This window comes from Myiozetetes cayanensis, unplaced genomic scaffold (genome assembly GCF_022539395.1).
Source record: "Myiozetetes cayanensis isolate MyiCay16 unplaced genomic scaffold, myiCay2020 scf13, whole genome shotgun sequence".
NCBI classification, from domain to species: domain Eukaryota; kingdom Metazoa; phylum Chordata; class Aves; order Passeriformes; family Tyrannidae; genus Myiozetetes; species Myiozetetes cayanensis.
The window spans coordinates 16,594,144-16,609,230 of record NW_026086937.1 but is presented as its reverse complement, the minus strand read 5'-3'; the positions used below and the strand labels follow the sequence as shown (position 1 = coordinate 16,609,230).

General features: G+C 40.9%; 2 protein-coding genes across 6 annotated transcripts in view; one reads left to right on the top strand and one right to left on the bottom strand.

Annotated features, from left to right (window-relative positions):
• USP13 (ubiquitin specific peptidase 13) overlaps positions 1-8,372 on the top strand; it is a 52,290-nt gene extending 43,918 nt beyond the window's left edge. Inside the window, exons 20-21 of the mRNA XM_050308523.1 lie at positions 1,214-1,298; positions 1,939-8,372. Coding sequence (XP_050164480.1) covers positions 1,214-1,298; positions 1,939-2,032 — 179 coding nt within the window. The 3' untranslated portion in view covers positions 2,033-8,372. The remainder of the gene's footprint in view (positions 1-1,213; positions 1,299-1,938) is intronic.
• The window catches only part of PEX5L (peroxisomal biogenesis factor 5 like), a 109,057-nt gene continuing 102,048 nt past the window's right edge, over positions 8,079-15,087 (bottom strand). For all 5 annotated transcript variants that reach the window (XM_050308525.1, XM_050308528.1, XM_050308526.1 and 2 more), the window contains one exon: positions 8,079-14,938. In XM_050308525.1, coding sequence (XP_050164482.1) covers positions 14,734-14,938 — 205 coding nt within the window. In that variant the 3' untranslated portion in view covers positions 8,079-14,733. The remainder of the gene's footprint in view (positions 14,939-15,087) is intronic.

Here is a 15,087-nt window from a genome sequence, read left to right as displayed (position 1 = left end):
TCCTGTGGTCTGATGGGCAATTTTATAATCCCTTCAACCAAGCTCCTTATTCAAAATATGTCAGGTATAGTTTGTATCCTGCGTGTGCTGCTTTTGTTTTGTTTTCTTTTGGTTGAGATTCTCTGTCATACTACTGCTAAATAAACCACAAGATGGGGCTAATGTACGGCAGGCAAAGTTGTGAAGCAGGCAAAGAACCTGATGTAAGTGGAACAGCACTGGAGTACAAAAGCTCAGCGGTGGTGCCAACATAAGGATAGCACATAACATTTTTTGAAGGGTCTTTAGCGACCAGTTCTAATAAATGTAGTATTTTCTAAGCTTCTATCTCTGTTCTTGAATGTAAAGGTCTTATGCTACTACTGTTATATTAATGTTATAGATATCAACCTTAAGTCTTTTGGAAACACGGGGGACACTGATTATTGTTAGGTTAAAAAAAAAAAAAAAAGATTTGGAATAATTATTTTTTGTGGTACTTAGCCTTTATAGACTGAGACCATTTACTGAGTGCCTGAAATCCTGATAACCAACATGATTCTGTAAAATGGCTCCAGAAAGCCCTCTCCACCAAAATCCAGGCCCATGTCATTATGCAATATCCTGAAAGAAGGTACCCTTTTACTTTTGGTGGTAGTTTGGGTGAATGGCATGAATGGGTGGGAATCGAGAACCAATGCTGAGTTCGCCAGGGACTTTAGGCACAAAAATTGTCCTTGTGTCAAAGGAAGAAGTTTCTTTCCTGTCCTTTCTTTTATGGGCTGCTAAAATATAAACCTCTGGATTTTGTTTGATTTGTAGGGGATCTGTGATCACACTTACAGGCATGGCTAATTTGTGTGCAGAATGAAGTCCATACCTGGCACTTTCTGTGGTGCTCTCTGTGAACTGGGAATGAATCTGCTGTTTTGTTTCCTGGTAGGGGCTGTGATCACAGCCCTGGTGTGTGCACAGGTCTGTGTAGGTTTGATTTGGATTGGTTTGAAGCTTGACAGTGAATCTGATGTTTGGCAGTGAATCTGATCAGTGAATCTGACCAATAGATAGAGCGAGAGTGTGCTGCAGTGCTGACAGAAACTGTCTTTGGGGATGCAGAGCGTGAGTTAGGAGTGCTTAGCTGATCCTCCAGTATTAGAAAGAACGTTCTCCCTGGAGTCATGTTGCAGTGTTAGCAATAAGAACCTTATGATGCCATTTGTGTTTCTCAAAACAGGATACGAGCTGTTCGGGTTCATCAGCCACATGGGAACATCCACCATGAGTGGCCACTATGTTTGTCATCTCAAAAAGGAAGGAAGGTGGGTGCAGCTGGGAGACTCACACAGGGAGAAGCAAATGCCTGTTTTGAGGCATCAATCTTTACAGAGCAGGGTGTGCTCACTGTAGACAACACGTGTTTTACCATCTATACATTTCCCAACAAAGAAATGAAATTTGTTGCAGACTGTTGATGTGATGAGTCAGTTCTGATTCCACCGAGGTCTGTGCTGAAGCGTAACATTGGCTCTCCTGTGCTTGTTGTTCCAAATTCCTTCAGTTTGGGGCGTTAGTTCAGACACAGATCTGGCTTAGTTTATCTGAGCTATCCCCAACTTCTTTTTGTTCCCCATCAATAGAAAGCCATCAAACTATGGGCTGATACTAGTGTTGCTGATACTATTGTGGTGCTGATCTGGGCTGTGATTTTGATATGCTTCCATTTTCTGGCATTGGGAATCCCTGATTTTCCTTCATTTGGACTGCAACTACACATGTCCTCTTTTTCATTTCCTGACTGTGGCAACACTCTGCTTTGGCTATTTCTCTGATCTTTTGTTCTTGTTGCAATGCCTAATTTTAGATTTTAAGCTCTTTGAAGTTTGTGTCTGAGAAGTCCCTGATAAACTAGTGATGATTTTTATACACATGGAGTGTAATCCACTTTTTTTTTCCTTTCAGATGGGTGATCTACAACGACCTCAGAGTCTGTGCCTCAGAAAGACCTCCCAAAGACCTGGGCTACATTTATTTTTACCACAGGATACCAAGTTAGACCTCAAGTCTATTCTCTGGCCTTAAAAAGCCATAAGCCTTTTTAACCTGCCCAAAAAAGCGTACAATAAAAAAGAAAATCTAAACCCAACAAAAAGACCCCTAACCCTTGGACTGCCAAAAAGCAAAAGAAAACATGGGATGTTTATAGTGTATTTAAAAAACAGTCGTTTGATGCCGCCTTAAATGTCAGACGGGAAATTTCTATTAGGTGCTGTATAGTACATTGTTTTAAATTTATACACCTTAAAGGCCATGCAGATTACTGGTGGAGTTTGCAGCCAGTGTGTGGAGAAAGTGGAAGCTTCAGTGTTGAACAAAAATAGCCTAGTTCAGCCCAGCTCCTGCCTGTCCTGTCCATACCTTCGTTGAAAACCAGGAACAAACACTGGTGTCTTTGGTAACTGGAAGCCAGTGTTTCCAACCAGAGTCCAGGCCACGTAGGGAAATCACACAGAAATTGGAGGGAGAGGGTGTGTGACTGTTCTTCAAAGCAGATTGTCTTGTTTCAGAGGTTATTTTCAGTGCAGTGAGAAAAGTCAACTGAAGTTATGTCTGTTGAAATTCAGTGGTATACTGTTTTGATTTGCCTTTTTGATGCATAAGCCTAAGAACCTAATGGAGATAAAAGCAATCTCCTGTCAGTGCCCGGTACATTTTCTGCCAAAGAGAAATAGTAGATTTTATTCTTGCAGACAGAGGTTTCTTCATCTTCTCTTGAATGTTCATTTTGCAAGTCCTTCCAACAGATACAGGATTAAAGATGGCTAAAAGAAGCAGAGTTTCTGACTATGAAATTAAAGGCATACCCTCAGGAAAGGCAGGGCTATTATTTAAATTTGGGTTTCATATGGAGGAGGTAAGGAAGGGTTTAATGTCCTGTTATATTTATGCCAAGGAAACCTGCATCTAGACAACTCATATTCCAGCTGAAATCAACTCCCTGACGAAGTATTCCCAGTGAAAATCTGCTTTCTGCTAAGGATTGTTTAAATATTGAGTTTCCTCTGTGAGCGGGGGAAATTGCGTAGTAAAATTGCTGATTTATTGATTTTCCCCTCTCTGTCCCCCTTAAAAAACCTGAACAACAAAACCCAACAAGAACAAAAAACCTTGAATTGATATTTCAGCTTTCTTAAAACAGGCAAACACACCAATAACCTGATCTCTTCAACAGACACCTTCTGAAAGGGGTTTGATGTCTCTGGCAGGGTTGAAGGGGTGGATAGGCAGGGGCTGGCCTTTCCTGTCTGTTTTTGGTTTTTTTGGTGTTATTTCAGTTTGTTTCACAATGAAGAATATATATGGGGGCTTTTAAATTATATTTGAACACGCTAATTCTAGAAAAATTACAATGGTGAGTGTGAAACCTTTCATGATTCCAAAAAATACCCCCAAAGGTTCAACAGTGTTGGCCACTGCTTAGAGACTGTTGCTGGACTTGCCTTGTACAATGTTACTGAGCCCTCAAAATAAATTGCAACAGTCAAAAAACCCTCTTCCATACAAGAGTGGAGGAGAGCCAAGGAAATTACATTTCCTCTGCAGTCAGTTCCTGCAAGTTTAGTAGCAAAAATTCAGGCAGCTACGCACTACAGAGGAGAACCCAAATTAAACATCTGGTTACGAGTAGGGTATTTTATTTTCTTCCCAGTGTTTGGGGGGAAAATAGTTGTCCCTCTGATCATAAAGCTTCATGCAGAGCCAAAAAACACTGTTGTTTTTTTAATCAGCTTTTGATCTTAAAAGATTTGGAGAGAAATTCCAGTGCAATAATTCTGTACAGTGTAAAGGTGCCTAATTGCTGGGAAAGCTCCCAGCACTTAGTGCTCTTATTGACACAGAACTGTGGTGTCCTAGCATATTAATAAGTGTCCCCTGTGAGATTCAGCTGCCTTGTAATTATTGAGGCACCGGTCCTGGATGAAATAAAAGCTGCCAGTAAATTTTTTTCCTTCCTCCAGGTTTTAGATAGTTGTGTACTTCACCAGAAAATGGCAGATTTGAAAATGGGATCAGCAAATTATGCAGTGATACATCATCTATTTTAAGTGAAAGAGCAAAACTTCCATATATCCACGTGTTTTTTCATTCTGGCAGCAGAAAAAGGAGAAAAGGCCTTTTTATTTCCCCCCTTTTTTTCTTTTTAAAAATTTTTTTGTTGTTGTTTCTTTGTTTGTTTGTTTTTTAATTCACAGTTATATTCCAAGGAAGTTTGGCACAACAGCTTCCCTCTTGCCTCATGAACTTAAAGGGCTATTTATAAACTAATAAGATCTGGTGGCCACTGCCTTTTTATTTAGAAACGTTGGGTAAATAAAGGCCAACAGAGTAATTCCCATGTTCATTATTAAACTGGAAGCATGGCTGGTCTTGTAGGATCAAGGATGGAGCTTGGACTGTTGCAAACTATTTGTCTGGTGCATCCTAAAACTGTAATGGCCGTGGGACTGCCTGATGTCACAAGGCACACTTGGAAGGCTGGCAGGAGATAATACTGGAAATAGTAACTGAAAGAGGACAGCCCTTGGCTGGCTTGGTAAGGGAACTGTAGCAGCTCAGCTCCTGAAAGTTCTTTTCAGTTCATGGCTCGTGTTCTGCCTGCCCAAAACCACCAAGCTGGTCAGGAGTGCAGGGAGCAGTTTAGGGGAAGTGCTTACAGGACTTCTGAAATTTAGCAGTCAGAAATAGCAGTTAGAAATTCTTCAGTCAGCTGTTTGAGGCATTATTTTATTTTCTTCCAAAGCAGTGGCATCCTTTCTTTTTCAGATTGCTGGTTGCCTCCCTTTTGTGGTGGGATATGTGTGAAGAACATCTTGAATCTGGAGGAGCAGGATGTAAACTCCTGACTCTTCAGCCTAATGTGGGGGAGAAGTTTGTTTTGGTGTTTTTGGTTTGTTTTGTGTTTTGTTTGTTTGTTATTATTTTTAAACTTTAACAGGCAGAAACCACACTCAAACAGGCTGTACTGAATAGATGACTAATTCATCAGGCTTTGCCTGCTAAAATTTAGATGTGCTGAGTTGTGCTGGGCCAGGCCTCAGTACACAACCTGGGCACACTCCCTGAGTCTGGGTGCTGGAAGAGCTGCTGGGGAGTTCAGTGTGCTGAGGGCTTCTTGCCAAAAAGGGATGGAGGAAGAAAAATCACTGTGAGCTGTTTGAGACAATCTAACCTGAGAATTATGGCAAGCCAAGACTTGGCAGTGAATAATTCTCTTGTTCTCAGACTGATTTCTACTTCTATGTATGATACATTTAGGTTAGGAAATTGGAAGGAAATAAAACTCAACAACTTCTACTTGTTTAGAATAAAAAATAATTTATTCAGAGCTGTGTAGATGTTTCTGAACTCCCATCACTTGAAACTCTACTGGGTTCAGTGGCATTATCTGTGACTCACTTTGGTGGAACTGAAACCAGCCTCAGACCAGTTCTTTGATTCAGGCAGCCTCCTCTGGGTCACAGAACACATTTGGAATATGGATGCAACCAGAGCTCATTAGATTGCTTTAAAAGCCTCTCCAATTCATTCCTTTTGTTCTCCATCCTGGCAGCAGCCATTTTTATCCTCTTTGCTGTTTTCATGCATTGAATGACTATGCAAAATATGTAACTGGACATTTTATTGTTTTCCCCATCACCCTTCCTACCTTAATGGCTGAGATCAGTGTCTGATTTCTACTCACTCTTCAGTGGTTTTACTGTTGTATCCTGGAATTGTCTGTCCTGGTTTACTTTGCACCACTCGGAGTTGTTTGCTTGAAGCACTGTTAACTTTTTGGAGAGTATTTGTCCAAGATGAGAAAGGTTGTAAATGACATTGTTGCAACTGTTTTAAATTAAAAAGAAGTATTCTCACATCTGGTGACTGTGTGGATTCTTGCTTCTTTCTTTCCTGTTTGAACTGCAGGGGAATTGACTGAATGTGTTTTGATTCTCTCTCTTTTCTTATTCTCTGTGGTCTCTCTTGGTGTTTTACTTAAAAAAAAAGAACCTGCAGAGGGAACAGAGAGGTTTGTGAGAGTCTTGATTTTCTGTGACTTCTGGCATTTTGTGGATTGAAAAAAAGAAATCCCCAAGCCTTGAGTAGATATAAACAAAGGAAAAAGTAGAAAATAGGATTTAAGACAAGATTGATTTTTTGTTTTTAACTTTTAAGCCAGTTGATGTTCTTTGATCACAAGAGTTGGCGATGTTTGTGTGGAATAGTGTTGTCATTTCACCCCAAATTCCTGCTTTATCATGGTCTATAATTTCTCATACTCACTTAGAAATTTCATCTGCTGTTCAGCAAAGGAGAAGTCTGTTTTCCTCATGTGTAAGGACTTTACATAGCAATGTGACCACTGGGAGTCAGGTAGGTGCAAGAACAGGCCAAGAAAGAAGACTGAGGATGACAAGCATTTCTACTTTTTATAGGATCATGGAACCAGGAACCGGAGGAGAGGTAAGAGGTAAATCTGCTGGGCTCTGAGTGACACTTCCTGATGTGGAAATGGAGGGCATGTGACATGTAGAATGATAAGAAATGTAGAGTTGGTTCAGCTTCTGAAATCCAAATTTAATGATCTGTTTTGGTCTCTTTTCTATGACAGATGTCCTTTGTGACGATGGCAAGCCACACCACACCGTTCACACCACTTGTAGCAGCTGGCAGAGGTGGGAGAGCGGCTCCTTGTGCAAGCTAAAGGCTGAATTCTTCATCCAAGAATTCCCTGTGTAGGATCTGTACTTGCTAGCTTTTTGCAGACTGTTTGTGGGAGGTGCTATAACTCACAAGTTACCACACTCTTCTCCCCCTCACTGAAGCAGGAAGTAACTCCTCTGTCCCTCAGGTGTACTACAAGCTTAACATGAATAAGGGAGGCACTGACAGCTGTGGTGGAAGACAAATGCCATAAAATTATTGAAGACAGATACTGCATGACTGACAGCTGGTGAGGAGTGGGCGACTGTGTTTTCAGATGTCTTCACCAGTATCCTTCCCTCATTTTTTGAGCAGCTTTTTATGTGTATTTGGTACTAATGCTTTTCTCCCAACCACTGTCTTTTGCTTCAGGATGACAGTGCTGTGTTCCTGGTCTGGGTTTCTTACCGAGCACGAAATTCATGGATGTTCCTGTTGATACATTTGAGCTGCTTTGTTGGTACATTTGAGCAGTAAGAACTAAACTAACCTTTGTATCTCCTGGCAAAACACCCCAGTGTCAAGAGCCCACAACTACTTTCATCCCAAGGGATAGTGTGTTTTTAATGTCCTGTCACAACTCCCTTAGCTGTCCACAGCCCCCAGCTTTTCTGTCCACATCATCATGCAGGAATTTTTGTCCCTCATGTCTGGGATTGTGTTGGTGTTTCATAGCAAAAGCATAGAGTAGGAATGACATTATCCTTATCAGCTCCTTTGCCTCCTCCTGTGAAAGCCAAAACTGAAAAATGCCAATAGCAAACTCCTACTCTGGTGTTTGGGAAATTGCTTGAGTAGTGATTTCAGTCACTGAAAGTTTTTGTTGTTGTTTTTGTTTGTTTGGTTTGTTTGTTTTTATTTGGTTTTGTTTTGTTTGTTTTGGGTTTGGGTTTTTTGTTTTTGTTTTGGTTTTGGTTTTGTTCTGGGGTTTTGTTTTGTTTGTTTGTTTGTTTTCATAAAGATTGTTTTGTGATATTACTCCTTCTGGTTTAATTGTTGCATGGTCTTCAGGAAAAATTTAAATCTACTTTTTCCCCCTTTTCCTCATGTGGACTGTTTGCACAAAATCTTTTGGGCCAGGCCTCAGATGATATAAATTCCAGCTGTAAGTATAATAGATCAACATGTTGAAATAAAAATAAATTCTAAAAATAACTCTGCCTCAGAGTAGCAATGAATTTATGAAAAATGAGAATAAAAGCATCTTCTGGGCTTAATTTTTAAGCAGAGAAGCAAACAATAGGATAGAAGATCTCATTGAAAAAATCCTTTCTTTCAGTTGGAGATGTAGATTCCTCCTTTCAGTTCATGTAATTGTAGTCAAGACCATTCTCAAATTGAAAAGAGATTTTGAAATATTTGAAGCCACAGACAAAGTTTATTTTTAAAACATATTTAAAAATCGCACAGTTATAAATACAGGTAAATAAATACAATTTAATATGTGGAAAAGAACCCAAGGAAGGCATGCTTCCATTACAGTACAAAAATACTACATTAAGTGTGGTGCTCTGCAAATAGTCATCTATGACCTTAATAAATTTAACACATCCAGTATGCACATCGTTCTTTTTTTGTTGTTGTTGTCGTTTTGTTTTTGAGGAAACAAATTATTTTAAACAGCAGTGCAAGGAAACACCAAATTAAAGCATCAGTAAACTATAGGTCTGTGTTTAATATTATACACAGCTGATAATGCACTAAGTATACAGAGGCAGAGTTACCTGCAGTAAGAAACTGATCTTTTACCCCGTATTGCTCTTACATTCAGATTCTTGGTCTGGGTCAATACGAGCCTCGGTAACGGAATGTAAACATTCAGGTGTCGGGCTGAGCTCCCCCTCCGCACCCACCGCCCGCCCTGCCGGGCCTGGCACCGGCGCTCCCCCCTCACCCCCGGAGGGAAGGGAGCAGGGCAGGTCTGTGCAGCAGCAGGGCTCTTCAGATGGCCCGGGTGAAAGGATCTGCCAACCCTAAAATCTCTTCTTTCCCCTATGTTGGCTTAAAAAATAAAGCCAAAAGAACTGATGCGAGATTGCAAAGGTGGTGTTTTTTTCTCCAACGGTTTACAGCATGTAGAAGCCACACAGAATGCCTCTCAAAACTATATAGTTTTATTTTACTCTAGATATGTTATACTCTGATATATAAAATATATTTATAAATTTTTTTCTTTTTTTTTCCTGAATTTACAATAGCTTACTGATATTAAAAAGGCTATTCAAATTAAAGGTTTAGCCAATGTTGATGGCATTCTGTAAATGTAGAAGGGGAAAAAAGATCAAAGCACATCAAGTCTTGACCATGCAAGCTTGCTCAATGGGCTGTCACATATGCAAGCATTTGTAAAGTTACAGCATATTTTAGGAAAATTTAGATTCCTTCTGTCTCTCCCTCGTTGAATGCCTGTTGCTTTGTGGGCTGAGGCTCTGAAACTCCCCGTGGATTCTGTGGCATGCCTCTTTTTCACTTTGCCTAGGTTTGTTCAAAGTGTCAGTGATCTCTTTATGCCAGGCACTCCTTTTTTCTGATTTATTTCACCAGTCCAAAACCAGTAGAACTACAATGAAGGAATCTGACTTCTAGCCTAGGTAGGGTTTGAATAAGTAGATAATACTGTATTGCATATCCACCAGTTTTTTCACAACGTGCAGTGCATTTTGTCTTATCGTTTTTGTCTGTGAGTACTTGGCATAATATAAACATCTATTACATAAATTCACTGTACAGACTGCTAAGCTGACAACACTGGTGACCAGAAATCACATTTTTTTTCAACTGTGCAGGTTATTCATGCAAAATAACTACTATGTCTCATTTTGCAGATGCAAGTTTGGGCAAAAGGGATCTACAACCAATTTATGTTTTGCTCCATTTCTCACTGGCTCCAACAGGCAATGTCTGGCAGTAATTATGTCAGTTGTTATTTCTGCCATGGTGGCTTTTGTGTCCTGAAGGCCCATGCTCTGTGGATGTTCCTAGGATCACCTGGCTGCTCTGTTGTTGTTGTCAGGGTCCTCCTTTTCAGGCCCAGGTTTTCTAAATTTGGCTCATTAGCTTAACTCCATGTGCTGAGGTTTCAGCTGAGTTAAGTGTCTTCAGTTGGAGGTAGCAGATATTCAGATCTTGTGAAGTTTTACATGGGCATATTTCAAACAGGACATTGAACAATGAGATGTTTTCAGAGCTACTGGGCAAGTTTGAAAAGCCTGGCCATGGTAAGAGAGCACAGACTGAGACAACAGCTTTTTCACTGATTCTGGGAATTTTTTTCTCTGGTTTGTGCTGTGTGGTTCAGACTAGGGAAGAAAATGTGAAAATCCAAACACCCAACTTCACTGTGAAAGTTGTGCGAATTTAGCTTTTTAATTCTTGAGAGGATACTAAAACATGTCTGCAAAAACTGTTACTACAGATGTCTGTTATTAATTAAACACTTGAAGCAAACATGAAATCCACAACAAAAAGTGATTTCTAAGGATGGGATTTTAAAAGGGCTCTGCTTTTGTTCTAGCCTGTTCCAAATAATACGAACAACTCAGATTCGAGTTTGGCGGATGCAAAGTACTTTTAAAATATTCCATAGAAGAATACCAACCAGTAGCTTAAAAATACCCTATGTGTGGGCCTTCTGCATGCATTCTGTAAACCCATGCTCAGGTAGCATTGCTGCATGCACTGGGTTAATAATTCAGAGTGGTTATTGGTTAATGTAGCTGCATGCAATATTGCCATGTGAGGTTTTGTGTCATTTGAACCTCCCCCTCGATATTTTTACAAGTGCTGTGATTTATCAGATCATGAGAAAATACTGTTAGATACAGGTATGTTTATCTGTGTACCTAAAGATCAAATCAGTTCTTCAAGCTGACATAAGCCTATTCCCACAAAGTTTCTGTGGTCATTACAGTTTAATCAGATCAGCCAGAAAGGAGCCTTCTGCCTTCGTTGCAAAGCCTCACTCCATAAATTATCCCCGTGATTCCAGTGCCTGTTCAGCATGTGCAGTGGTACCAGAGCCAGCCCTTGCCTGGTCACTGAATACCTGCACGTGAGCTGATCATGCAAAGTGCTGAGCACTCCTGTGAAGACTCCAGGCTTCCAGTGCTCAGCAGCTTTATGGATCAGGCTTCTAGGTCACAAATATTCTTAAAGCTTTGCAGAGAAAAATGAGAGGGACGGTCCTAAACTGGGGGTTAGGAAAATGTTTTTTAATTGCATGAAGTATAAAATAGAAAAAAGACTCAAAAACTTGGAATCAGGTACCTGGCAGTGATAAATCACCTCTGGAAAAAGAGGGGAGTAACAAGAACAAGAAACAGGGGTGGGAGAGATGGTGATACACCATTGCAGCACTCTAATTTAGCCTCACCCCATAGATGCTGTGGAGTTGTTATCCTGAAATGTCTGACTCTCTTCTCTGCCGAAATTTCTAGTCTGTATGTGAAACTGCTTCCTTAGACTGGGCAACCTTGTGTTTGTGTGGGACCTTCCTCTCTGGGTGAGTGGTGACCTAACCCATGCAGTCTGTGGGACAGCACCGCTCCCCTGCTCCCACGTACTGCCATCACATGCAATGAGTGTTATTTCCCATCTTCCTTCCTTGCACACCTGGGTGTCACGGATGGCAGGAGGTTTTGGCTTGGTCGAGCTCACAGGGAGCACTGAGAAGAGGACCCAGATTTGCTGTCTCTCACTCCCAGGCTCAAGCTGCTACTGTTTAGCACCCGCCTTATTTATCCCGCCTCATGCTTGGTTAGAAGTGCAAGTAGATGAATTTTCTGTTCAGGTTGTTAATATGCTGCAGCCTCCACACATCTCCTCTTGCTGTTTCAGGCAAATATACGTGCTTGCCCCTGAATATTTAAGGAATGCCGTGAGGAGGTCAGATCAAAGCTGTGCCTAATCCTGTCTGCTGCACTGACAGTGCTTGGCAGTGGGAGCCAAGGAGGATGATAAAGCCCAGGACACTGAAGAAGTCCCAAAAGTCCCAAGAGCTGCTGGGTCTGACCTGCTAGAGAGAGGTGAGCTCAGCCTCCAGCTGCTCTCCCACACTGACCAGGACAGAGTTGTGTGAGGAGATGTGCCACTGGCCCCTAGAAGTCTGCCTGCTTTGTCCTCCCCTCTCGCAGTGTCTCGGTCAGTGGTACGTGGTTAACTAGCCACAGGCTGTCTACAGCAGGAGAGAACAGCTGGGATAGTCTCCAAGGGTGTGCACCACCTCTTTGGACAGGCTTTGAAGCCCATGTCCTGTGCAGCAGAACTGCAGTGCTCTCGGAGGACCCAGGGACCTGAGCCGCCCCTCGGGAGGCAGAGTTCAGTCCTGATGATTTGTCTCGAGGTTACACAGACAGCTCACACCAATCCCATGGGCGTGGACATGCATCAGCAGATGAATGTAGTTGGGAGCAGTACATCTCAGGATAAACTAAAAGCTAGTTCCTACTTTTTGGAGAGGCCTGGAGTTGTATTAGGATTTCCTAACAGCTGCTGTGTTACTCGTCCACAGGCTGAAGAAGATGTTTAGTGAACTGCCATGGATATCAAATACCCTCTGTCATTCTGACTCTGAGAAGTCAAGTACTTTTTTTTTTTTTTGATTTACAGATATAAAAATATCTGGTTTTATAATTTAAATATATAGAAATAAAGTTCCTGAACAGCCAATTCCTCTGGGTAAGCACTGATTATCCTATACCACAGCACTGAGGATATTCTAGAGGAACTTGTATGATGGCAGGGCATCAAGCAAAATCTAAGCACATATGCCTTTGCTTTACAGCCTCTTCTCAAAGCTGCCTCCCTTCTCTCTTATCACTTCCCAGATTCAATTGCACTGCACCTTCTGCTCTGCCTTATCAATAAAGAGCTGTCATCACACATCGCTGTCAAAGCAAAAGAGCAAACTGTTGTCAGCAGATATGAATACAGCAGCCCACTTAGCTAAAGTGACATTCCCAGTCAGTCCCATACCCCATCCTTAGAGAAAGCTGCAGGAATTGGTTATGAAACGATAGATAAACAGGAATATAGATGTAGACAATGAATTAATAAAACACTCTTAAAAAATTTCTGTAGCTGTTTCAGCATCTCTGTTCTGTGAGGGAGAGTGAGGGCTAAGCCTTTTATTTTTTAATGACAATCGGTTATTTGTATTTAACAAACTATAGATGGTGATTAGATGCAGTGATTACACTGTCTTACATGGAATTTTCCTTTAAGTGGTTGCTGAAAATAACAGACAGCTGCAAGAAACTTAAAGTTTGTCCTGGTGAAACTGTCTAACTCCCACAGAGCTTCTTTCTCTGTGATCCGTGCAGTTGGATTTCTTTTTTATCTGGCTAAGCTGGATTTTTCTTTTAATGTTGTTTATAAGAAATGTGCTATTTGTCCCACTTTACCACATTCCAGAAGCTGTTCTGCACATTGAATTCCTGACCACAGGTCAACACAGTAGCCACCTAATTACACTTTTTCTCTCTCACTATTTTGGAAAAACATTAAAAATATCAGCAATGGAAAATCACCCCCTAAAAATTTCTATTCCTTCTTTGATTGATGCATTCACCCTGAGCTAAATGTGTTTGATTGTAGCCAATCAGTCCATTCATCATGTGGAAATGTACTGCCCCAACACTGTTCCCTGTTCATCCAATCAGGGAAAATTAAGATGGTGTGTTTATGTACACATTTGTAAGTAGCTACACATACTGGTGTTATATAAGGATTTACTCTGCTCTCAGGGAGGTCACGGGCACTCTTGCTACTGTTTGCCATAACAGCAGGATCAAGTCTTGATCTCAATCCTACAAGCACTATATAGACCTATTTCTTCAGGGAAAGTTTTCCCTCGAGCATGGTCTGCAGGCAGTAACTCCTATGAAGATTTTTCTTTATTTGCAATAAAGATCTGTGGCTTTTTATGTTCTGAAATGACATCATTTGCATACAACATGTATGTGCATGCACATGCATGTATATGTATAGTACCTGATGGATGCATAATAGAATAATCTTTCTAGTTGTTAATGCAGTTTATACTGTATTTGCATCTTTCTAAACATAAGAATATTGAAAACCCTATCATTTCAGGAAATGATATTTGGTCCTCTACGCCAACAAGGCCATCCTGTACATTCTGTTGTTGGTAACTAAAATTAAAGCATAGCACTATTTTACAATAAGAAAGATTAAAGTGCATAAGTACACAGATAGGTGCAGACCCTGCCATGAGCTCCTTTGAAGCAGACAGACTCTGTCCGAGATCGAGGACAGCTGGTGTGAACAGTAACAATTCTAGTGCAAATTGCCCCTTCTGCTGGCAACACTGGGCCTTCCCACATGTACCCCACCTCATCCCGTGGACCTCCACGGGCAGTGTCCCTCCTGACACTGCACATGGTGTGTGAGCCTGCAGAACTGGGCCCAAATTAATCGAGGTACCTCTGGAAGCAAAAAAAATTGATTGCCAGCTAACAAATATATCCGAAAACGAAACACATCCATTTGACATGCATCTACTTTCAGAGCTGTGTTAAAAATGGACCTTGATAAGAATTTTCATCAAAGAAATCAAAGGATAGGGTATCCCCATTGTGGGGCAAAGTGGGGTCAGCATAGTGCAACGAGCTACTAAGCAGATTCCTTGGATGCACTGCTTGCCATTCTAATGTGCAATAACCATTATCTAGGTTTGTTCTTAGTGTACATTTCTTTGTAAAGCTGTGTACATATAGAAAGATATAGCTTGCATGGGATGAAGATTCTTCAGAAATTGCTATTTCATCTAATTCAGGGCTTTGTCAGATTACCACAGCTCATTTCAATCATTTGAATTTTGAATTTATTTACAATATTTTTGTGCTTTTGAACTTTTCCTTTCCTAATAATGTCTGAAATAATTCCCCTGCTGATCTACAGTCATGATCTATTGGAAAATGTGGTCATTTGGGGATGAGTAATAAAAAAGTCCTGTTTCCTAATACAATTTAATCGATTTGTGGATACTTTTTATTACGGCTCTAGATTAAAAGCTCTTAAGAGAATGTCTAGATCACCCACGTTGGCAGCTTGAAATAGTTCTGGCTGGTCCATCATAGACAGAGCAATCCGAAGTGCAGCCCAAATATTGCCTGATAGAGCAGGGTGGGGAACCTGTTGTTGATTCCTGCTTTTTCTTTGCAAACTGAGAGCAGTGAGAAAATTGCTGACAGCCTCTCTGTAGGGAAGAGGGAAAAAAGGTAGAATAGAGTAAAACTTTCAAAAGTTCCATGCCAGACTCTAATACATTATTTTACAATGCAGTTCATTCTTGTTTGATTTTCATTAAACAGGTGGGCACGGCTTGCAGCAATGCAGAGCCCAGTC